We start from the raw sequence: 24636 nt of genomic DNA on the forward strand, positions 1-24636 counted from the left end.
ACACAACCGTGTAATGGATGGACAATAATAAGTAATCACCAGTCCTAGAACAACATGAAATACCACAATTAAATTTGGGCTGCACTCTCCAATTGCAGAATATTTATCTCAGTTTTGCTTGTGTGCTGCTGGGCGCTGATGTTGCAATGGAACAACCAACTGACTTTCACTTTTTGGCAATAAACGGTCTCTATCCATGTGGACACTACCGGTTCGTTACTATATCACAGCCACAATGTGTGGCAGCTAGTTTCAGGGCAACAGATGGACTTTACTTGCAATATTTCATCTTGGTTTAACTCTACAGCACATATTCCCATCAGAGGGAGACAATATCCTCCATCTAAACGCTGCCAGGCATTAACATGTTAACTTTCACCTGTCGAGAGGCTCTAAAGCAATATGTTTTCTGACACCTCTGAGCCATTTCATGAGGTTGTGTGCATCATTTTCTTCCTCGATATATCTTTGTATATCATTGCATTTTATGTACTTTGGTGTGAAGATATTTATTGTGACATAACATTTTCTGAAAAATAACTTTGCGTCAACACTCATTTTCCTGAAAGCATGTATGAGGTCAGTTTGTTCAACAGGACAAGCACAAAAAAAAATCCTTCATCAGATGACTGATTAGACATCTGCATGTTTAACAACCCGCCTCTTTACTTTGAAAGCACCCTGACTGGAGCACAGTTCAGTTACGGACACTGCAGAGCTTCAGTCACACGCACCATGAAGACCTTCACCTTGATAACAGCTTTAACTCTCTGCAGCTTTAGTGAGTACAACTGTATCTATAACTTTGGAAACTTTGACCAACCAGATTGGAAACTATTCACTTATTTAAATTTTTATTTAAAGGAATCGTTTAGGTTCATTTTGTTTAATTGAGAGTAAATTTGCTGTTCGTTTCAGGCTGGATCTCTGTCTCAGGTTCTGAGTCTCAGACTGTGGAGGTTCAGTCTGATGAAGAAGTCACACTGACGTGCTCCAACATGTCCAGCTATGGATCCATGACATTGTGGGTCAGACTGGTGGACGGAACCAAGGCCAGCTGTATCACTGTTATGTACAACGCTCATGACGACGTTAAATACTGTGATGAAGTTCAAAATTGGAAATTTGACATGAGCTCCAACTCCTCCACTGTCTTTCTCAAAATCAAATACCTGGATTTATCTGACTCTGGACAGTATTTCTGTGGATTTTACTCAAGTGGCCGTCTAACTTTCAGTGAAATACATACATTAAATATTAAAGGTAAGGTCATTCTAAAGTTTTTTGGTTTAGTTAAGTCCTGCTTATACTGCAAAATAATTAATAAGTTAATGTTTAGAATAAGGATTTTCGAAAAACACCATCATGTATGCAAGAAATTTGTAATTTTGATTAGATTCTGCCAAATCAGAGACAGATCTGTTCATCTATGAGACATATGATGACGAGGACAGCCAATGCAGCCAGTGTGAAAGTAAGATTCTCCTAAAGATTTCTAACCTTCTGCAGATTATCAAATGTTTGATCTGGATTCAGTTTGGTCCATTTTAAATTTGAGCCAGGTCTCAAGTCTCTATAGAAAAAATAGAGTCTAACTTGATGATCTTTCCTGTATAAGTGAGTGACGGAACAGCAATGCTGATGAGTCTGATCCTGGGCGGTCTGACTGTTTTCCTGGTAGCGGTCATCATCGGTCTGGTTGTTAAAAACAGGAAGCTTCAGACAGGTACTGTTTCTGTTTGGTTTAGTTGCTGCTTTAAACTCTTTTCAAGTTGTATCAAAATGCAAAACTGACCAGATGTTTTGTTTCTGTCTCTTAGCTGATGAAGAAGAACAGAATCCAGAGCAAAGAGAGGTGAATACAATATAAAGTTATCATTTACTTTTACAGTATATATTGTTTAATAGAGCTTGACAGTCCCAAAACAGCCGGGACTACAATACATTGTATCGTCTAATATTAGCTTGTCCCTGAAATGACACAGTATTAGTATATGGGCCGATAAGTAACAATAAATTGCAGTACGAAAATGCTAAAATGATGTTTGAGCTACTTTAGAGCAGTGATTCTCAAAGTGGGGTCCGTGGCTCTCTGTCAGCGGGTCCACAAAATAATTAGCTATGAATAATAAAATTGTGCCGTATCATTAAAAAGTACATATCTACAGATGGGGACCATTTGCGCAAATAGAACAAGCATGCTGTGTCCATTACTACCACCCAGGTTAGCTCTGGGCCAATAGAAACAATCAATCTGTCATGAATCAGTCACTTCACTCAGGACGCAACGGACCGTTCGATCAGCAGCTTAGCTTAACTTATTAGCCAGCTAGCTAGCTGGTGAGCATGGAGAAATATTTGAGTCAGTCCACAAGTGACGCTTGGGAATTTAAATCATGTCAAGTCACCACATTAAGACTGTAAATACTTTTCTTACAGGATGTGGAGCTGAACTACGCAGCAGTGACATTTCAACCGAGAGCAGAAAGAAGACAGCCGGAGCCGAATGTTATTTATGCTGCTACCAGATAAGACTCAGGAGATAACTGGAGCTGATGCTGTAATAATATCAATATGCTTTGGAGCTTTTGTAGAGCTTGTTGGTGAGAGGAAGAACCACTCTTGCCAAAACATTTAATTTTACAATAAAGATCCGATGCATGCAGAGCTTTCATTCTGAGCATTTCCTTTCTCTCAGTTCAAAGAATACATGTTTGGTGTTTGATGGAGGACGAGCCTGTCCAGAGTCTTTTATACTGAGGGGTAGGATGGAGGTCTGCAGCAGTGAGTGAGGAACACATAACTTGTCTGACAGGAAGAGGCATTACAGTGTGGTCGGAGCACAACTGAGGTGAAAATCATGAGGCCTGTTAACGGTTTCTAAAAAAAATATGTCTGAGACAATTCAACACCTCAAGAGCAGGATAGAAGAAGAACCATACAGTACATATAGTCAAAACGGAGTATTTTGATTGCGATAACACAACACGTGTGAAATTAATTAAAAACGCAACGTATAAAAAATGGATTACCACTGGCAGGTAGGAAGATGGGTTGAGGTTCAGGAGGCTGGAGAGCAAAGGAACGAAGCAACGTTGACGATCTGGCAACTGACTGGGGAAAAGGGGGCTGGTATAAATACCTCCATGGGGATTGGAGAATGAGACTCAGGTGAGTAGGTGGATGTTGGAGTCAGATGGGAGAGTCTGAGTGCATCTGGTGGACGGATGGAGAACGGCAAAGACTGAGTGAATGCTGTCAGTCAATGTGGTGTAAAACGCTTCGAGCGAGGCGCTATATAAATGCAAGTCCATTTACCACCAGACGTCATGTAAGCAGCTATTCTATTAGGTACTAAAAATATCTATATTTTTTAAAACCAATGACTTAATTCAGCTGTCCTGGATAGAACAAACAAACATGACCAGCATCTGTATGGTAAACCACTGAAGTCTTCATCTGTACATAACACATAGAAAATAGAAGGTTCTTCACTTACATATCGTGAGAACGTTCAACTGATGAGAGACTCACGGTTTGCATCTTTCCTTCATCAGATAACTAATTAGAAATCTGCATGTTTAACACCCCGCCTCTTTACTTTGAAAGCACCCTGACTGGAGCTCAGTTCAGTTGCGGACATTGCAGAGCTTCAGTCACACGCACCATGAAGACCTTCACCTTGATAACAGCTTTAACTCTCTGCAGCTTTAGTGAGTACAACTGCATCTATTCTGGTCTACTTCTACTTATTTAAAAGTTTATCTAAAGGAAATGTTCATTTTGTTTAATTGAGAGTAAATCTGCTGTTTGTTTCAGGCTGGATCTCTGTCTCAGTTTCTGAGTCTCAGACTGTGGAGGTTCAGTCTGGTGAAAATGTCACACTGACGTGCTCCAACATGTCCAGCATTGATTCTATGATATGGTGGTCCAGAATGGTGGACAGAACCAAGGCCAGCTGTATCTCTATTATGTACAATGCTAATAGCGGCGGTTCACACTGTGATCAAGGTCAAATTTCAAAATTTGAAATGATCTCCAACATCTCCACTGTCTCTCTCAAAATTAAAGACGTGGATTTATCGGACTCTGGACTGTATTTCTGTGAGTTTTACTCAAGGGCCCATCCAACTTTCAGTGTAATACGTTTAAATGTTGAAGGTAAGGTAATTCTAAAGTCTTGTCTTTCTTTTGATACCCATTCTTCAGTCATTTCTGTTTATACATTTAATATACTGTATGTTGTCTTCTAACAAAACAGGCAACAAAGTGACTATTTGAACATTGACAAAATGTGATTATGATGCAAATATGTCTAAATTAAAGGGACTATTTGTAACTTTCAGAAATGCTTCTTAACAGCGACACCTGTGGCCGTGAAATCAACAAAAGTCAGTGTCGGGCTCGCGCTTGCTCGCTCTAAATATACCTGAACGAGCATCGCTCATAACAGTGAGGCGACACACGTCAGCTAAAACCACAATATCACTATATTTCAGCTGCTTGGCAGTAATGTTAGCTGACCAGACGAAGGTCTCTCCATGAATCAATGCTGATCCTAGTGTTGGCTTTTCCTGCCTAAGTGCAGGCTGAAGCAGCGGGGCTCTGCAGCGTGTCTCCTCTGCTCTCTCCGCCCGCAGCCGGAGAGAGTAGAGGAGACACCGGCACCCGGTCGGTAACGAGAAGACAACGTAAATCTCTGTAGAGCTCCGTCACTTCACAAGACACGGGAAACCTCTGTTGGTCTGGAGGAGCTGCAGCAGTTATTTCTGCACAAACGTCCACTGTGCATTCACTAGATATTCTCAGAGCTAAACTAACTCTTCTGCAGTGAGGAGTGAGCGCGCGTTCACGTCTAGAGGTGGAGCAAGACAACGAGGACGCGCGCGCTGTCTGAGTGAAGGAGAGCAGGCAGCAGAGACGAGGCTCCAGCCACACGCGAGCGCGCATATGCGAACGCGCATGTGTGCCGACCCGCTACATTTATACGCTTGAAAAGTTACAAATAGTCCCTTTAAATAAAGACTAAAGTTATCTTAATTACAGGAAAAGGCAGCAATGAGACACATGATGACGTGGACAGCCAGTGCAGCCAGTGTGAAAGTAAGATTCTCCTAAAGATTTCTATCATTGTGCAGATTATCAAATGTTTGAGCGTAAAACAGTTCAGCTGAATTCAGTTTGGTCCATTTTAATTTGAGCCAGATCTCAAGTCTCTATAGAGTCTAACTTGATGATCTTTCCTGTATTAGTGAGTGACGTAACAGGAAAGCTGATGAGTGTGATCCTGGGCGGTCTGACTGGTTTCCTGGTAGCGGTCAACATCGGTCTGGTTGTTAAAAACAGGAAGCTGCAGACAGGTACTTCATGAGAGCTGCTGGATATCTCATTTCTGGTTGATTGTTTTTATATATTCTGCATTAGTGTGTGTCAGTATGATGAAGAACTACAAAATCGTGTAATAACAGCAAAGGATTGTAAATTAAGATTAAACATATTGTCTCTTTCATTCAGCTGCCAGTGAAGACCAGAACTCACAACAGTATGAGGTGAGTCAATGATACGTTTTAATACTTTAAAGAGGTGGTGGTTTGTTTTTCTCACGAACTCAGCTATTTGACACGTGTTACCGTGTGCTCTCTTTACAGAATGTGGACTGTGATGAGCTGAGAGACGCAGAGCTGAGTTTGTAATCAACAGTGAGGTACAGAAGGCCTGCCTCAGAGAGGGAAGTGGAGACTCGTGTTGTTTACGCTGCCAGCAGATAGACGGCTTCTGAAAAATCTAAACATGTTTAAGAATATACTGTATTGAACTTTTGAAATAAAGTATTAAAAAAAAAAAAAAGGCTCCGACATCATAGTGTTGACAGTCAGCTGTTTGGAAAGTTAGAAAATGTATTTATGAAACATACGGTGCCTTCAAATGGAGTCGTGTTTACTGTGTTTACGAGATGAGTCCATATGAACGCCCCCCTCATGTCGTATTCACGACCTCGTAAGTGGAAAGTTTCTGAAAACTCAGAGTTCACGAGCTGTGACGTGTTTGTTGACGTTGTCAGAAATAGTGGAGGCCATGGATGTTCATTTTCGGTACATAATAAAAGGAGTCCTGAGGCAGGAAAAAATTCAAAACAAGGAAGCCATTCCAAACTAATCCAACGAGGCAGATACTAGAAAACACAGACGAGAAGCACGTTGCAACTAGGACGATCTGGCAAACAGTGAGTGGAAAAGGTCCCGGTCATGAACTGCAGGTGTGATGAGGAAAGTGGGAACAGGTGTGTAGGTGGGATGGGATGTCAGGTGACCAGGACTGGCAAGAGAGTGTGAGGACATCTAGTGGATGGTCTGAGGATGGCAGGTCTGGGGAGAGGAGAGGAGAGGACATGGCCTGGGGAAGTGAGCAGTTTCTGAGTCTTTCCTGTCAAAGTTAGTGTTGATTGGTGTTTGATGGAGGAGCAGCCATGAGGACATTGATGACTGAGGGTTAGATGGAGGTCTGCAGCTGTGGAGGAGGTGAGGTACACATCACTTGTCAGACAGGAATAGACAGGAAGTGAAAATCATGAGGCCTGTTTGGTCAAAACTCTCTACAAATAAAGTTTAAGATGTCTGTGTTCTGTTTCCTTCATTGGCTACTAATTTGAAAAAGAATAAAAACAAAGTTAATGTAGTCCTCCGAAGAGGGGAGGTCACCACCGCCAAAAAATATATATAAATAACCAAAATATTAAAATGAAAAAGTAAATTTGGCATCACAGCCTGGTTATATTTGGTTGGTATAACAGTGTGTTGATTGTTATTTGCAGTATTGATAAATACAAATACGACTTATATATATTTATTTATTTATATTTATAACTTAAAGGTGCTTAATGTGACACAATGTGAGCATTTTTATTGCCTCCACATGGTTCTCAACATGACAACGGCTACTGGCTAACTGTGCTACCAGCACTAACATCTGAAATAACAGCAACAGTGCTGACAGAGCTAACAGTGTTTACCTGTAATTGGGTGACTTCATTCTCTGCTCAGGTAGACATTACTCCTCTTTATCTTTAGATAGTTGTTTGCTGCTATATTAATTCTCTGGATATCATATAGAGGACCTTTAATTCAGCTGTCAGGGTAGAAGAAACAAACATGACCAGCTTATGGTAAACCACACAAGTCTGCATCTGATAACACATCGAAAATAGAAGGTTCTTCACTTACATATCGTGAGAACGTTCGACTGGTGAGAGACTCACGGTTTGCATCTTTCCTTCATCAGATAACTCTTTACTTTGAAAGCACCCTGACTGGAGCTCAGGTCAGTTGCGGACATTGCAGAGCTTCAGTCACACGCACCATGAAGATCTTCACTTTGATAACAGCTTTAACTCTCTGCAGAGTTAGTGAGTGAAACTGAGAAAGAGATTGGGCGTTATAAGCTGTAACCGCCGCATGAGAGCAGTGCAGCGCGGCGGCCGTGAGCTAGAAAGTGGGGCACGCTCACATGCACTAACATGCATGCAACAAAGCATGGAGAAACTGGGATTACAACACAAACACAGAGGGAGAGCGACTTCATTCTCTGCTCAGGTAGACATTATTCCTCTATATCTTTATATAGTTGTTTTCTGTTTTATTAATGATCTAGATATCGTATACAGAACCTTTAATTCAGCTGTCATGGATACCACACAAACATGACCAGCACCTGTATAGTAAACCACCCAAGTCTGCGTCTGTAAATAACACATAGAAAATAGGAAGTTCCTCACTTACATATCGTGAGAATGTTCAGCTGGTGAGAAACTGACGGTTTGCATCTTTCCTTCATCAGATGACTGATTAGAAATCTGCCTCTTTACTTTGAAAGCACCCTGACTGGAGCTCAGGTCAGTTGCGGACATTGCAGAGCTTCAGTCACACGCACCATGAAGACCTTCACCTTGATAACAGCTTTAACTCTCTGCAGCTTTAGTGAGTACAACTGCATCTATTCTGGTCTACTTCTACTTATTTAAAAGTTTATTTAAAGGAAATGTTAATTTTGTCTAATTGAGAGTAAATCTGCTGTGTGTTTCAGGCTGGATCTCTGTCTCAGGTTCTGAGTTTCAGACTGTGGAGGTTCAGTCTGGTGAAAATGTCACACTGACATGCTCCGACATGTCCAGCTATACATTTATGATATGGTGGTCCAGACTGGTGGACGGAACCAAGGCCAGCTGTATCTCTGTTATATCCACCGCTAAGAGCGATGTTAAATACTTTGATGGATTTCAAAATTCTAAATTTGAAATGAGCTCCAACATCTCCACTCTCTTTCTCAAAATCAAACACGTGGATTTATCTGACTCTGGACTGTATTTCTGTGAGTCTTTCTCAGGTGATGGACCAACTTTCAATGTAATACGTTTAAATGTTAAAGGTAAGGTCTTTCTAAAGTCTTGTCTTTCTTTTGGTACCCATTCTTCGGTCATTTATGTTTATACATTTAATATACTGTAGGTTGTCTTCTAACAAAACAGGCAACAAAGTGACTATTTGAACATTGACAAAATGTGATTATGATGCAAAAATGTCAAAATTCAATAAAGACTAAAGTTATCTTAATTTCAGTAAAAGGCAGCAATGAGAGACATGATGACGTGGACAGCCAGTGCAGCCAGTGTGAAAGTAAGATTCTCCTAAAGATTTCTATCATTGTGCAGATTATCAAATGTTTGAGGTTAAAACAGTTCAGCTGAATTCAGTTTGGTTCATTTTAATTTGAGCCAGATCTCAAGTCTCTATAGAGTCTAACTTGATGATCTTTCCTGTATAAGTGAGAGACGGAACAGCAAAGCTGATGAGTATGATCCTGGGCGGTCTGACTGTCTTCCTGGTAGCGGTCATCATCGGTCTGGTTGTTAAAGTCAGGAAGCTTCAGACAGGTACTGTTTCTGTTTGGTTTTCTTGCTGCTGGAAATTCTCTTCAAGTTGTGTCAAAATGCAAAACTGACCAGATGTTTTGTTTCTGTCTCTTAGCTGATGGAGAAGAACAGAATCCAGAGCAAAGAGAGGTGAATACAAAGTTATCCTTTACTTTTATATATTGTTTAAGCACTGTCCCCTCACAGCAAATTAATCACACATTTTTTAAGAACCCATTTACATTCACATATCTTGAGGTCAGAGGTCAAGGGACCTCTATGAAAATGGCCATGCTAGTTTTTTCTCATCAAGATTTAGCACAAGTTTGGAGCGTTATTTAAACTCCCTCCTGACAAGCTAGTATGACATGGTGGTTACCGATGGATTCCTCAGGTTTTCTAGTTTCATATGATACCAGTATCTTCACAACAATCTATCACAAGTTGCATTAATGTGTTAAAGAAATTAGTTGCGTTAAAAAACAATTGCATGATCGCGTTAACTTTGACAGCCCTAATCTATTTATAAATGAATAATGGCCAAATATCAAAATGAGTTTCAGCCTCAAAAATCCAGTATCTGTGGGGCTACAGTATATTGTGGGAATTAAAATCATGTCAAGTCACCACATTAAGACTGTAAATACTTTTCTTACAGAATGTGGAGCTGAACTACGCAGCAGTGACATTTCAACAGAGAGCAGAAAGAAGACAGCCGGAGCCGAATGTTATTTATGCTGCTACCAGATAAGACTCAGGAGATAACTGGAGCTGATGCTGTAATAATATCAATATGCTTTGGAGCTTTTGTAGAGCTTGTTGGTGAGAGGAAGAACCACTCTTGCCTAAACATTTAATTTTGCAATATAAATCTGATGCATGCAGAGCTTTCATTCTGAGCATTTCCTTTCTCTCAGTTCAAAGAACATATGTTTTTAATGTTTGAAGTGAGGTTTGTGTTGTAACTGTAGATATAGAAAATTGAACATCCTGTTAACTATAAATCAGTCTAAAAATTATCACCACTTCCCTCATTGCAAGTCACATGTCAAACTCACACCCCTGCTTTATCTTCACATACAGTAGTGCAACGTCTCTTACAAAGATGTTTCTGAAGCAGTGTGACACTTGTACAGTCAGACAAAAAAAGCATTTACGATCAGGACCGACATTTTATTAAATCGACGTTTTAAACTTACATATCCCAGGGTGATTGGAGAATGAGACTCAGGTGAGCAGGTGGATGTGGGAGTCAGGTGGGAAAGTCTGAGGGCATCTGGTGGACAGATGGAGAACGGCAAAGACTACAAAGCTTCATAGAAATGAGTCTTAAAGAGGACCTAGAATGCTTATTTTCAGGTGCATACTTGTATTTGGAGTGTCTTGAACATGTTTACATGCTTTAATGTTACTTTTCTCACACCGGCTGTGCTGCATGGAACCTGCCTTATCCCCAAACTGCTCCGAAGGCTGTGCCATCGGTGTGTATTGAGATTAGATCCTGATGGGCAGGTTGGCACCTTGCATGACAGCTTCTGCCGTCAGTGTATGAATGTGTGTGTGAATGCTGACATGTAGTGTAAAACGCTTACCACCGGACGCCATGTAAGCAGCTATTCTATTAGGTACTAAAAATATCTATATTTCTTAGAATTAATGACTTCATTCAGCTGTCATGGATACCAACAGCTTGTGCAGAACAAACAAACATGACCAGCATCTGTAAATAACACAGGAAATAGGAAGTCCTTCACTTACATATCGTGAGAATGTACAGCTGGTGAGAAACTGACGGTTTACATCTTTCCTTAATCAGATGACTGATTAGAAATCTGCATGTTTAACAACCCGCCTCTTTACTTTGAAAGCACCCTGACTGGAGCTCAGGTCAGTTGCGGACATTGCAGAGCTTCAGTCACACGCACCATGAAGACCTTCACCTTGATAACAGCTTTAACTCTCTGCAGCTTTAGTGAGTACAACTGTATCTATTTTACTCTACTTCTACTTATTTAAAAGTTTATTTAAAGGAATCGTTCATGTTCATTTTGTTTAATTGAGAGTAAATCTGTTGTTTGTTTCAGGCTGGATCTCTGTCTCAGGTTCTGAGTATCAGACTGTGGAGGCTCAGCCAGGTGAAGAAGTCACACTGACGTGCTCCAACATGTCCAGCGATCAATCTCCGACATGGTGGTCCAGACTGGTGAAAAAAAACAAGGCCATCTGTATCATTGTTATGCACGGCGCTGCTGACGACATTAAAAAATGTGATGGAGTTAAAAAATTTAAATATGAAATGAGCTCCAACAACTCCACTGTCTCTCTCAAAATCAAAGGCGTGGTTTCTTCCGACTATGGACTGTATTTCTGTGAGTTTTACTCAGATGCCCGTCCAACTTTCAGTGTAATACGTTTAAATGTTAAAGGTAAGGTCATTCTAAAGTCTTGTCTTTCTTTTGGTACCTATTCTTCTGTCATTTATGTTTATACATTTAATATACTGTAGGTTGTCTTCTAACAAAACAGACAACAAAGTGACTATTTGAACATTGACAAAATGTGATTATGATGCAAATATGTCAAATTAAATAAAGACTAAAGTTATCTTAATTTCAGGAAAAGGCAGCAATGAGACACCAGATGACGTGAACAGCCAGCGTGAAAGTAAGATTCTCCTAAAGATTTCTATCATTGTGCAGATTATCGAAAGTTTGAGGGTAAAACAGTTCAGCTGGATTCAGTTTGGTCCATTTTAATTTGAGCCAGATCTCAAGTCTCTATAGAGTCTAACTTGATGATCTTTCCTGTATAAGTGAGTTACGGAACAGCAAAGCTGATAAGTATGATCCTGGGCGGTCTGACTGTCTTCCTGGTAGCGGTCATCATCGGTCTGGTTGTTAAAAACAGGAAGCTTCAGACTTCAGGTACTGTTTCTGTTTGGTTTAGTTGCTGCTGTAAATTCTCTTCAAGTTGTGTCAAAATGCAAAACTGACCAGATGTTTTGTTTCTGTCTCTTAGCTGATGAGGAAGAACAGAATCCAGAGCAGAGAGAGGTGAATACAAAGTTATCCTTTACTTTTATATATTGTTTAAGCACTGTCCCCTCACAGCAAATTAATCACACATTTTTTAAGGAACCGATTTTCATTCACATATCTTGAGGTCAGAGGTCAAGGGACCTCTATGAAAATGACCATGCTAGTTTTTCCTCATCAAAATTTAGCACAAGTTTGGAGCGTTATTTAAACTCCTTCCTGACAAGCTGGTATGTCATGGTTGGAACCAATGGATTCCTTAGATTTTATAGTTTCATATGATACCAGTATCTTCACAACAATCTATAACAAGTTGCATTAATGTGTTAAAGAAATTAGTAGCGCTAAAACAAATTTGCATGATCGTGTTAACTTTGACAGCCCTAATCTATTTATAAATGAATAATGGCCAAATATCAAAATGGGTGTCAGCCTCAAAAATCCAGTATCTGTGGGGCTACAGTATATTGTGGGAATTAAAATCATGTCAAGTCACCACATTAAGACTGTAAATACTTTTCTTACAGGATGTGGAGCTGAACTACGCAGCAGTGACATTTCAACAGAGAGCAGAAAGAAGACAGCCGGAGCCGAATGTTATTTATGCTGCTACCAGATAAGACTCAGGAGATAACTGGAGCTGATGCTGTAATAATATCAATATGCTTTGGAGCTTTTGTAGAGCTTGTTGGTGAGAGGAAGAACCACTCTTGCCAAAACATTTAATTTTGCAATAAAGATCCGATGCATGCAGAGCTTTCATTCTGAGCATTTCCTGTCTCTCAGTTCAAAGAATACATGTTTGGTGTTTGATGGAGGACGAGCCTGTCCAGAGTCTCTTATACTGAGGGCTTAGATGGAGGTCTGCAGCAGTGAGTGAGGAACACATCACTTGTCTGACAGGAAGAGGCAGTACAGTGTGGTCGGAGCACAACTGAGGTGAAAATCATGAGGCGTGTTAAAGGTTTCTAAAAATAAAATGTGTCTGAGACAATTCAAAACCACAAGAGCAAGATAGAAGAAGAACCATACTGTACATATAGTCAAAACGGAGTATTTTGATTGCGATAACACAACACGTGTGAAATTAATTAAAAACGCAACGTATAAAAAATGGATTACCACTGGAAGGCAGGAAGATGGGTTGAGGTTCAGGAGGCTGGAGAGCAAAGGAACGAAGCAACGTTGACGATCTGGCAACTGACTGGGTTAAAGGGGGCTGGTATAAATACCTCCATGGGGATTGGAGAATGAGACTCAGGTGAGCAGGTGTATGTGGGAGTCAGGTGGGAAAGTCTGAGGGCATCTGGTGGACGGATGGAGAACGGCAAAGACTGAGTGAATGCTGTGATGTGGTGTAAAACGCATCGAGCGACGCGCTATATAAATGCAAGTCCATTTACCACCAGACGTCATGTAAGCAGCTATTCTATTAGGTACTAAAAATATCTATATTTTTAAAAATCAATGACTTAATTCAGCTGTCATGGATAGAACAAACAAACATGACCAGCATCTGTATGGTAAACCACTGAAGTCTGCATTTTTACATAACACATAGAAAATAGGAGGTTCCTCACTTGCATAGCGTGAGAATGTTAAGCTGGTGAGAGACTCACAGTTTAAGTCTTTCCTTCATCAGATGACTGATTAGAAATCTGCATGTTTAACACCCCGCCTCTTTACTTTGAAAGCACCCTGACTGGAGCTCAGTTCAGTTGCGGACATTGCAGAGCTTCAGTCACACGCACCATGAAGACCTTCACCTTGATAACAGCTTTAACTCTCTACAGCTTTAGTGAGTACAACTGCATCTATAACTTTGGGAACTTTAACCCACCAGAGTTTAAACTAGTTTATCTAAAGGAAATGTTCATTTTGTTTAATTGAGAGTAAATCTGAGAGTAGATCTTTGTTTCAGGCTGGATCTCTGTCTCAGGTTCTGAGTCTCAGACTGTGGAGGCTCAGCGAGGTGAAGAAGTCACACTGACGAGCTCCAACATGTCCAGCGCTGCAACTTCGACATGGTGGTCCAGACTGGTGGACAGAACCAAGGCCAGGTGTATCACTTTTATGTTAAACACTAATAGCAAATTTGAATACTGTGATGGAGTTCAAAAGTTGAAATATGAAATGAGCTCCAACATCTCCACTCTCTTTCTCAAAATCAAAGACGTGGATTTATCCGACTCTGGACTGTATTTCTGTGAGTTTTACTCAAGTACCCGTCCAACTTTCAGTGTAATACGTTTAAATGTTGAAGGTAAGGTCATTCTAAAGTCTTGTCTTTCTTTTGATACTCATTCTTCGGTCATTTATGTTTATACATTTAATATACTGTAGGTTGTCTTTGAACAAAACAGGCAACAAAGTGACTATTTGAACATTGACAAAATGTGATTATGATGCAAATATGTCAAAATTCAATAAAGACTAAAGTTATCTTAATTTCAGTAAAAGGCAGCAATGAGACACATGATGACGTGGACAGCAAGTGCAGCCAGTGTGAAAGTAAGATTCTCCTAAAGATTTCTATCATTGTGCAGATTATCAAATGTTTGAGGGTAAAACAGTTCAGCTGAATTCAGTTTGGTCCATTTTAATTTGAGCCAGATCTCAAGTCTCTATAGAGTCTAACTTGATGATCTTTCCTGTATAAGTGAGAGACGGAACAGCAAAGCTGACGAGTATGATCCTGGGCGGTCTGACTGTTTTCCTGGTAGCGGTCATCATCGGTCTGGTTGTTAAAGTCAGGAAGCTTCAGACAGGTACTGTTTCTGTTTGGTTTAGTTGCTGCTGTAAATTCTCTTCAAGTTGTGTCAATATGCTGGAAATATGCAAAACTGACCAGATGTTTTGTTTCTGTCTCTTAGCTGATGGAGAAAAACAGAATCCAGAGCAAAGAGAGGTGAATACAAAGTTATCCTTTACTTTTATATATTGTTTAATAGAGCTCGACCTCAAAGCAGCCGGGACTACAGTACATTGTATCATCTAATATTAGCTTGTCCATGAAATTATATAGTATTTGTTTGTATGTATATAGTTGTATTGCGTATACTGTATATGGAACGATAAGTAACAAGAAATTGCATGTTTGAGCTACTTTAGAGCAGTGATTCTCAAAGTGGGGTCCGTGGCTCTCTGTCAGGGGGTCCACAAAAAAATTTGCTATAAATTATCAAATTGTGCCGCATCATTAAAAAGTACATATCTACAGATGGGGACCATTTGCGCAAATAGAACAAGCATGCTGTGTCCATTACTACCAACCAGGTTAGCCAATAGAAACAATCAATCTGTCATGAATCAGTCACTTCACTCAGAACGCAACGGACCGTTCCTGCAGCAGCTTAGCTTAGCTCAGCTTATTAGCCAGCTAGCTAGCTGATGAGCATGGAGAAATATTTGAGTCAGTCCACAAGTGACGCTTGGGAATTTAAATCATGTCAAGTCACCACATTAAGACTGTAAATACTTGTCTTACAGGATGTGGAGCTGAACTACGCAGCAGTGACATTTCAACAGAGAGCAGAAAGAAGACAGCCGGAGCCGAATGTTATTTATGCTGCTACCAGATAAGACTCAGGAGATAACTGGAGCTGATGCTGTAATAATATCAATATGCTTTGGAGCTTTTGTAGAGCTTGTTGGTGGGAGGAAGAACCACTCTTGCCAAAACATTTAATTTTACAATAAAGATCCGATGCATGCAGAGCTTTCATTCTGAGCATTTCCTTTCTCTCAGTTCAAAGAATACATGTTTGGTGTTTGATGGAGGACGAGCCTGTCCAGAGTCTTTTATACTGAGGGGTAGGATGGAGGTCTGCAGCAGTGAGTGAGGAACACATAACTTGTCTGACAGGAAGAGGCATTACAGTGTGGTCGGAGCACAACTGAGGTGAAAATCATGAGGCCTGTTAACGGTTTCTAAAAAAAATATGTCTGAGACAATTCAACACCTCAAGAGCAGGATAGAAGAAGAACCATACAGTACATATAGTCAAAACGGAGTATTTTGATTGCGATAACACAACACGTGTGAAATGAATTAAAAACGCAACGTATAAAAAATGGATTACCACTGGCAGGTAGGAAGATGGGTTGAGGTTCAGGAGGCTGGAGAGCAAAGGAACGAAGCAACGTTGACGATCTGGCAACTGACTGGGGAAAAGGGGGCTGGTATAAATACCTCCATGGGGATTGGAGAATGAGACTCAGGTGAGTAGGTGGATGTTGGAGTCAGATGGGAGAGTCTGAGTGCATCTGGTGGACGGATGGAGAACGGCAAAGACTGAGTGAATGCTGTCAGTCAATGTGGTGTAAAACGCTTCGAGCGAGGCGCTATATAAATGCAAGTCCATTTACCACCAGACGTCATGTAAGCAGCTCTTCTATTAGGTACTAAAAATATCTATATTTTTTAAAACCAATGACTTAATTCAGCTGTCCTGGATAGAACAAACAAACATGACCAGCATCTGTATGGTAAACCACTGAAGTCTTCATCTGTACATAACACATAGAAAATAGAAGGTTCTTCACTTACATATCGTGAGAACGTTCAACTGATGAGAGACTCACGGTTTGCATCTTTCCTTCATCAGAGGTCTGACTAGAAATCTGCATGTTTAACACCCCGCCTCTTTACTTTGAAAGCACCCTGACTGGAGCTCAGTTCAGTTGCGGACATTGCAGAGCTTCAGTCACACGCACCATGAAGACCTTCACCTTGATAACAGCTTTAACTCTCTGCAGCTTTAGTGAGTACAACTGCTTCTATTCTGGTCTACTTCTACTTATTTAAAAGTTTATCTAAAGGAAATGTTCATTTTGTTTAATTGAGAGTAAATCTGCTGTTTGTTTCAGGCTGGATCTCTGTCTCAGTTTCTGAGTCTCAGACTGTGGAGGTTCAGTCTGGTGAAAATGTCACACTGACGTGCTCCAACATGTCCAGCATTGATTCTATGATATGGTGGTCCAGAATGGTGGACAGAACCAAGGCCAGCTGTATCTCTATTATGTACAATGCTAATAGCGGCGGTTCACACTGTGATCAAGGTCAAATTTCAAAATTTGAAATGATCTCCAACATCTCCACTGTCTCTCTCAAAATTAAAGACGTGGATTTATCGGACTCTGGACTGTATTTCTGTGAGTTTTACTCAAGGGCCCATCCAACTTTCAGTGTAATACGTTTAAATGTTGAAGGTAAGGTAATTCTAAAGTCTTGTCTTTCTTTTGATACCCATTCTTCAGTCATTTCTGTTTATACATTTAATATACTGTATGTTGTCTTCTAACAAAACAGGCAACAAAGTGACTATTTGAACATTGACAAAATGTGATTATGATGCAAATATGTCTAAATTAAAGGGACTATTTGTAACTTTCAGAAATGCTTCTTAACAGCGACACCTGTGGCCGTGAAATCAACAAAAGTCAGCGTCGGGCTCGCGCTTGCTCGCTCTAAATATACCTGAACGAGCATCGCTCATAACAGTGAGGCGACACACGTCAGCTAAAACCACAATATCACTATATTTCAGCTGCTTGGCAGTAATGTTAGCTGACCAGACGAAGGTCTCTCCATGAATCAATGCTGATCCTAGTGTTGGCTTTTCCTGCCTAAGTGCAGGCTGAAGCAGCGGGGCTCTGCAGCGTGTCTCCTCTGCTCTCTCCGCCCGCAGCCGGAGAGAGTAGAGGAGACACCGGCACCCGGTCGGTAACGAGAAGACAACGTAAATCTCTGTAGAGCTCCGTCACTTCACAAGACACGGGAAACCTCTGTTGGTCTGGAGGAGCTGCAGCAGTTATTTCTGCACAAACGTCCACTGTGCATTCACTAGATATTCTCAGAGCTAAACTAACTCTTCTGCAGTGAGGAGTGAGCGCGCGTTCACGTCTAGAGGTGGAGCAAGACAACGAGGACGCGCGCGCTGTCTGAGTGAAGGAGAGCAGGCAGCAGAGACGAGGCTCCAGCCACACGCGAGCGCGCATATGCGAACGCGCATGTGTGCCGACCCGCTACATTTATACGCTTGAAAAGTTACAAATAGTCCCTTTAAATAAAGACTAAAGTTATCTTAATTACAGGAAAAGGCAGCAATGAGACACATGATGACGTGGACAGCCAGTGCAGCCAGTGTGAAAGTAAGATTCTCCTAAAGATTTCTATCATTGTGCAGATTATCAAATGTTTGAGCGTAAAACAGTTCAGCTGAATTCAGTTTGGTCCATTTTAATTTGAGCCAGATCTCAAGTCTCTATAGAGTCTAACTTGATGATCTTTCCTGTATTAGTGAGTGACGTAACAGGAAAGCTGATGAGTGTGATCCTGGGCGGTCTGACTGGTTTCCTGGTAGCGGTCAACATCGGTCTGGTTGTTAAAAACAGGAAGCTGCAGACAGGTACTTCATGAGAGCTGCTGGATATCTCATTTCTGGTTGATTGTTTTTATATATTCTGCATTAGTGTGTGTCAGTATGATGAAGAACTACAAAATCGTGTAATAACAGCAAAGGATTGTAAATTAAGATTAAACATATTGTCTCTTTCATTCAGCTGCCAGTGAAGACCAGAACTCACAACAGTATGAGGTGAGTCAATGATACGTTTTAATACTTTAAAGAGGTGGTGGTTTGTTTTTCTCACGAACTCAGCTATTTGACACGTGTTACCGTGTGCTCTCTTTACAGAATGTGGACTGTGATGAGCTGAGAGACGCAGAGCTGAGTTTGTAATCAACAGTGAGGTACAGAAGGCCTGCCTCAGAGAGGGAAGTAGAGACTCGTGTTGTTTACGCTGCCAGCAGATAGACGGCTTCTGAAAAATCTAAACATGTTTAAGAATATACTGTATTGAACTTTTGAAATAAAGTATTAAAAAAAAAAAAAGGCTCCGACATCATAGTGTTGACAGTCAGCTGTTTGGAAAGTTAGAAAATGTATTTATGAAACATACGGTGCCTTCAAATGGAGTCGTGTTTACTGTGTTTACGAGATGAGTCCATATGAACGCCCCCCTCATGTCGTATTCACGACCTCGTAAGTGGAAAGTTTCTGAAAACTCAGAGTTCACGAGCTGTGACGTGTTTGTTGACGTTGTCAGAAATAGTGGAGGCCATGGATGTTCATTTTCGGTACATAATAAAAGGAGTCCTGAGGCAGGAAAAAATTCAAAACAAGGAAGCCATTCCAAACTAATCCAACGAGGCAGATACTAGAAAACACAGACGAGAAGCACGTTGCAACTAGGACGATCTGGCAAACAGTGAGTGGAAAAGGTCCCGGTCATGAACTGCAGGTGTGATGAGGAAAGTGGGAACAGGTGTGTAGGTGGGACGGGATGTCAGGTGACCAGGACTGGCAAGAGAGTGTGAGGACATCTAGTGGATGGTCTGAGGATGGCAGGTCTGGGGAGAGGAGAGGAGAGGACATGGCCTGGGGAAGTGAGCAGTTTCTGAGTCTTTCCTGTCAAAGTTAGTGTTGATTGGTGTTTGATGGAGGAGCAGCCATGAGGACATTGATGACTGAGGGTTAGATGGAGGTCTGCAGCTGTGGAGGAGGTGAGGTACACATCACTTGTCAGACAGGAATAGACGGGAAGTGAAAATCATGAGGCCTGTTTGGTCAAAACTCTCTATAAAGTTTAAGATGTCTGTGTTCTGTTTCCTTCATTGGCTACTAATTTGAAAAAGAATAAAAACAAAGTAAATGTAGTCCTCTGAAGAGGGGAGGTGGTGGCGGGCCAAAAAATATATATAAATAACCAACAAAATTAAAATTAAAAAGTCAGTTTGGCATCACAGCCTGGTTATATTGGGTTGGTATAACAGTGTGTTAACTGTCATTTGCAGTATTGATAAATACAAATACACCTTATATATATTTATTTATTTATATTTATTACTTAAAGGTGCTTAATGTGACACAATGTGAGCATTTTTATTGCCTCCACATGGTTCTCAACATGACAACGGCTACTGGCTAACTGTGCTACCAGCACTAACATCTAAAATAACAGCAACAGTGCTGACAGAGCTAACAGTGTTTACCTGTAATTGGGTGACTTCATTCTCTGCTCAGGTAGACATTACTTCTCTTTAACTTTAGATAGTTGTTTGCTGCTATATTAATTCTATGGATATCATATAGAGGACCTTTAATTCAGCTGTCATGGATAGAAGAAGCAAACATGACCAGCTTATGGTAAACCACACAAGTCTGCATCTGATAACACATCGAAAATAGAAGGTTCTTCACTTACATATCGTGAGAACATTAGACTGGTGAGAGACTCACGGTTTGGATCTTTCCTTCATCAGATGGCTGATTAGAAATCTGCATGTTTAACACCCCGCCTCTTTACTTTGAAAGCACCCTGACTGGAGCTCAGTTCAGTTGCGGACATTGCAGAACATGCACGCACGGTCGGCGCGGCCATGTCAACAAAGCATGGAGAAACTGGGATTACAACACAAACACAGAGGGAGAGCGACTTCATTCTCTGCTCAGGTAGACATTATTCCTCTATATCTTTATATAGTTGTTTGCTGTTTTATTAATGATCTAGATATCGTATACAGAACCTTTAATTCAGCTGTCATGGATACCACACAAACATGACCAGCACCTGTATAGTAAACCACCCAAGTCTGCGTCTGTAAATAACACATAGAAAATAGGAAGTTCCTCACTTACATATCGTGAGAATGTTCAGCTGGTGAGAAACTGACGGTTTGCGTCTTTCCTTCATCAGAGGTCTGACTAGAAATCTGCATGGTTAACACCCCGCCTCTTTACTTTGAAAGCACCCTGACTGGAGCTCAGGTCAGTTGCGGACATTACAGAGCTTCAGTCACACGCACCATGAAGACCTTCACCTTGATAACAGCTTTAACTCTCTGCAGCTTTAGTGAGTACAACTGCATCTATAACTTTGGGAACTTTAACCCTCCAGAATTGAAACTAGTTTATCTAAAGGAAATGTTCATTTTGTCTAATTGAGAGTAAATCTGCTGTGTGTTTCAGGCTGGATCTCTGACTCAGGTTCTGAGTTTCAGACTGTGGAGGCTCAGCCAGGTGAAGAAGTCACACTGGCGTGCTCCAACTTTTCAAGTTCTAAAACTCAGATAATCTGGTTCAGAGTGGTCAAGAGATCCCAGCCCCGCGCTATCTCCTTTATGTTAGAGCCTTTTAATTATAAATTGTCCGATGAGTTTCAAAATAGAAAATTTGAAATGAGCTCCAACATCTCTACTGTTTTTCTCAAAATCAAACACGTGAATTCATCTGACTCTGGACTGTATTTCTGTGGATATTACATCACCGGAAATCCGATTATTCATGATGCAACATATTTAGAAGTTCAAGGTAAGATTGTTATAAAGTTTGGTCCGTCTTTTGATCGATGTGGCCTTTAGATGGAATACTATCAACTTAAATTTACATTGGTCCATTTAAATATTAATCAGATCTCAAGCAACTACAGATTAAATGTACAGAGTCTCATTTAACAATCTTTCCTGTAGAAGAATGGGATGGAGTAACAAAGCTGACGAGTATGATCCTGGGCGGTCTGACTGTTTTCCTGGTAGCGGTCATCATCGGATTGGCTGTTAAAGTCAGGAAGCTTCAGACAGGTACTTCATGACAGCTGCTGGACATCTTATTTATGGTTGATTGTTTCTATATATTCTGCATTAGTGTGTGTCAGAATGATGAAGAACTACAAAATAGCAGCAAAGGATTGTAAATCAAGATTAAACATATTGTCTCTTTCATTCAGCTGCCAGTAAAGACCAGAGCTCACAACAGTATGAGGTGAGTCAATGATACATTTTAATACTTTAAAGAGGTGGTGGTTCAACGGACCGGTTATGCTGCTTAGCTTAGTTAGTTGAGTCAGTCCACAACGACGCTAAACCCAGACTAGCTAAATTGAGTAAATATGATGACAGTTTTATCGATCGACGGCGACGGGGAACCAAAATGCGTCATGTGTCTTCAGCGAACAAAGCCATGAAACTAAGCTATGAAGCTATGAAGCCAAGCTAAAGCCGGTTACAAAGCACCCAGAATATCAGGGCAAAACAAATAAGGGATAATGTACAGCGAGCCGGTCATTGTTGTGAAAGAAACCTCGACAGGGTGATGCCGGTGGTCACTCATCGCCCTGAAGGGGATTCTTTCAAAACAATGACCCGCTAGCTGTACATTATCACGCTTATTACACGGCTACTTACTGAAGAAATCAATAAGTTGACATAAAAACGGTCCAACAGAGTCCAACATCAGAACTGCGCCAATAGCAACGGTCTGCTATACATAGCAACAGTCTGCTATACATAGCAACGGTCTGCTATACATAGCAACGGCCTGTTATACATATCAACGGCCTGCTATACATAGCAACGGTCTTTTATACATAGCAACAGTCTTTTATACATAGCAACGGTCTGCTATACATAGCAACGGCCTGCTATACATAGCAACGGCCTGCTATACATAGCAACGGCCTGCTATACATAGCAACAAACTTTTATACATAGCAACGGTCTGCTATACATAGCAACGGTCTTTTATACATAGCAACGGTCTTTTATATATCGCAACAGTCTTTTATACATAGCAACAGCCTGCTATACATAGCAACGGCCTGCTATACATAGCAACAGACTTTTATACATAGCAACGGTCTGCTATACATAGCAACGGTCTGCTATACATAGCAACAGTCTTTTATACATAGCAACGGTCTGCTATACATAGCAACGGCCTGCTATACATAGCAACATACTTTTATACATAGCAACGGTCTGCTATACATAGCAACGGTCTGCTATACATAGCAACAGACTTTTATACATAGCAACGGTTTTTTATACATAGCAACGGTCTGCTATACATATCAACGGTCTGCTATACATAGCAACAGTCTTTTATACATAGCAACAGCCTGTTATACATAGCAACGGTCTGTTATACATGGCAACGGCCTGCTATACATAGCAACGGCCTGCTATACATAGCAACAGACTTTTATACATAGCAACGGTCTGCTATACATAGCAACAGACTTTTATACATAGCAACGGTCTTTTATACATAGCAACGGTCTGCTATACATATCAACGGTCTGCTATACATAGCAACAGTCTTTTATACATAGCAACGGTCTGCTATACATAGCAACGGCCTGTTATACATAGCAACAGCCTGTTATACATAGCAACGGTCTCCTATACATTGCAACGGTCTGTTATACATATCAACGGCCTGCTATACATAGCAACGGTCTTTTATACATAGCAACGGTCTGCTATACATAGCAACGGTCTTTTATACATAGCAACGGTCTGCTATACATAGCAACGGCCTGCTATACATAGCAACGGCCTGCTATACATAGCAACGGCCTGCTATACATAGCAACAGACTTTTATACATAGCAACGGTCTGCTATACATAGCAACGGTCTTTTATACATAGCAACAGTCTTTTATACATAGCAACGGTCTGCTATACATAGCAACGGCCTGCTATACATAGCAACGGCCTGCTATACATAGCAACGGCCTGCTATACATAGCAACAAACTTTTATACATTGCAACGGTCTGTTATACATATCAACGGCCTGCTATACATAGCAACGGTCTTTTATACATAGCAACGGTCTGCTATACATAGCAACAGTCTTTTATACATAGCAACGGTCTGCTATACATAGCAACGGCCTGCTATACATAGCAACGGCCTGCTATACATAGCAACAGACTTTTATACATAGCAACGGTCTGCTATACATAGCAACGGTCTTTTATACATAGCAACAGTCTTTTATACATAGCAACGGTCTGCTATACATAGCAACGGCCTGCTATACATAGCAACAGCCTGCTATACATAGCAACGGCCTGCTATACATAGCAACGGCCTGCTATACATAGCAACAAACTTTTATACATAGCAACGGTCTGCTATACATAGCAACGGTCTTTTATACATAGCAACGGTCTTTTATACATAGCAACAGTCTTTTATACATAGCAACGGCCTGCTATACATAGCAACGGCCTGCTATACATAGCAACAGACTTTTATACATAGCAACGGTCTGCTATACATAGCAACGGTCTGCTATACATAGCAACAGTCTTTTATACATAGCAACGGTCTGCTATACATAGCAACGGCCTGCTATACATAGCAACATACTTTTATACATAGCAACGGTCTGCTATACATAGCAACGGTCTGCTATACATAGCAACAGACTTTTATACATAGCAACGGTTTTTTATACATAGCAACGGTCTGCTATACATATCAACGGTCTGCTATACATAGCAACAGTCTTTTATACATAGCAACGGTCTGCTATACATAGCAACAGCCTGTTATACATAGCAACAGCCTGTTATACATAGCAACGGTCTGTTATACATGGCAACGGCCTGCTATACATAGCAACGGCCTGCTATACATAGCAACAGACTTTTATACATAGCAACGGTCTGCTATACATAGCAACAGACTTTTATACATAGCAACGGTCTTTTATACATAGCAACGGTCTGCTATACATATCAACGGTCTGCTATACATAGCAACAGTCTTTTATACATAGCAACGGTCTGCTATACATAGCAACGGCCTGTTATACATAGCAACAGCCTGTTATACATAGCAAC

At 40.8% G+C, this 24636-nt stretch overlaps 1 pseudogene and 1 gene segment (V, D, J or C); both read left to right on the forward strand.

Moving 5' to 3' along the window:
• Positions 1 to 10831: 10831 nt before the first annotated feature.
• Positions 10832 to 18361, forward strand: LOC141761328 (uncharacterized; annotated as a pseudogene).
• Positions 18362 to 20810: 2449 nt separating this feature from the next.
• Positions 20811 to 21776, forward strand: LOC141761330 (immunoglobulin lambda variable 1-51-like). The segment is given in 4 exon segments: positions 20811 to 20856; positions 20973 to 21314; positions 21473 to 21583; positions 21730 to 21776. Coding segments are annotated over 4 exon segments (546 nt in total).
• Positions 21777 to 24636: the final 2860 nt, after the last annotated feature.

Source organism: Sebastes fasciatus, chromosome 22 (genome assembly GCF_043250625.1).
Source record: "Sebastes fasciatus isolate fSebFas1 chromosome 22, fSebFas1.pri, whole genome shotgun sequence".
Classification (NCBI taxonomy): domain Eukaryota; kingdom Metazoa; phylum Chordata; class Actinopteri; order Perciformes; family Sebastidae; genus Sebastes; species Sebastes fasciatus.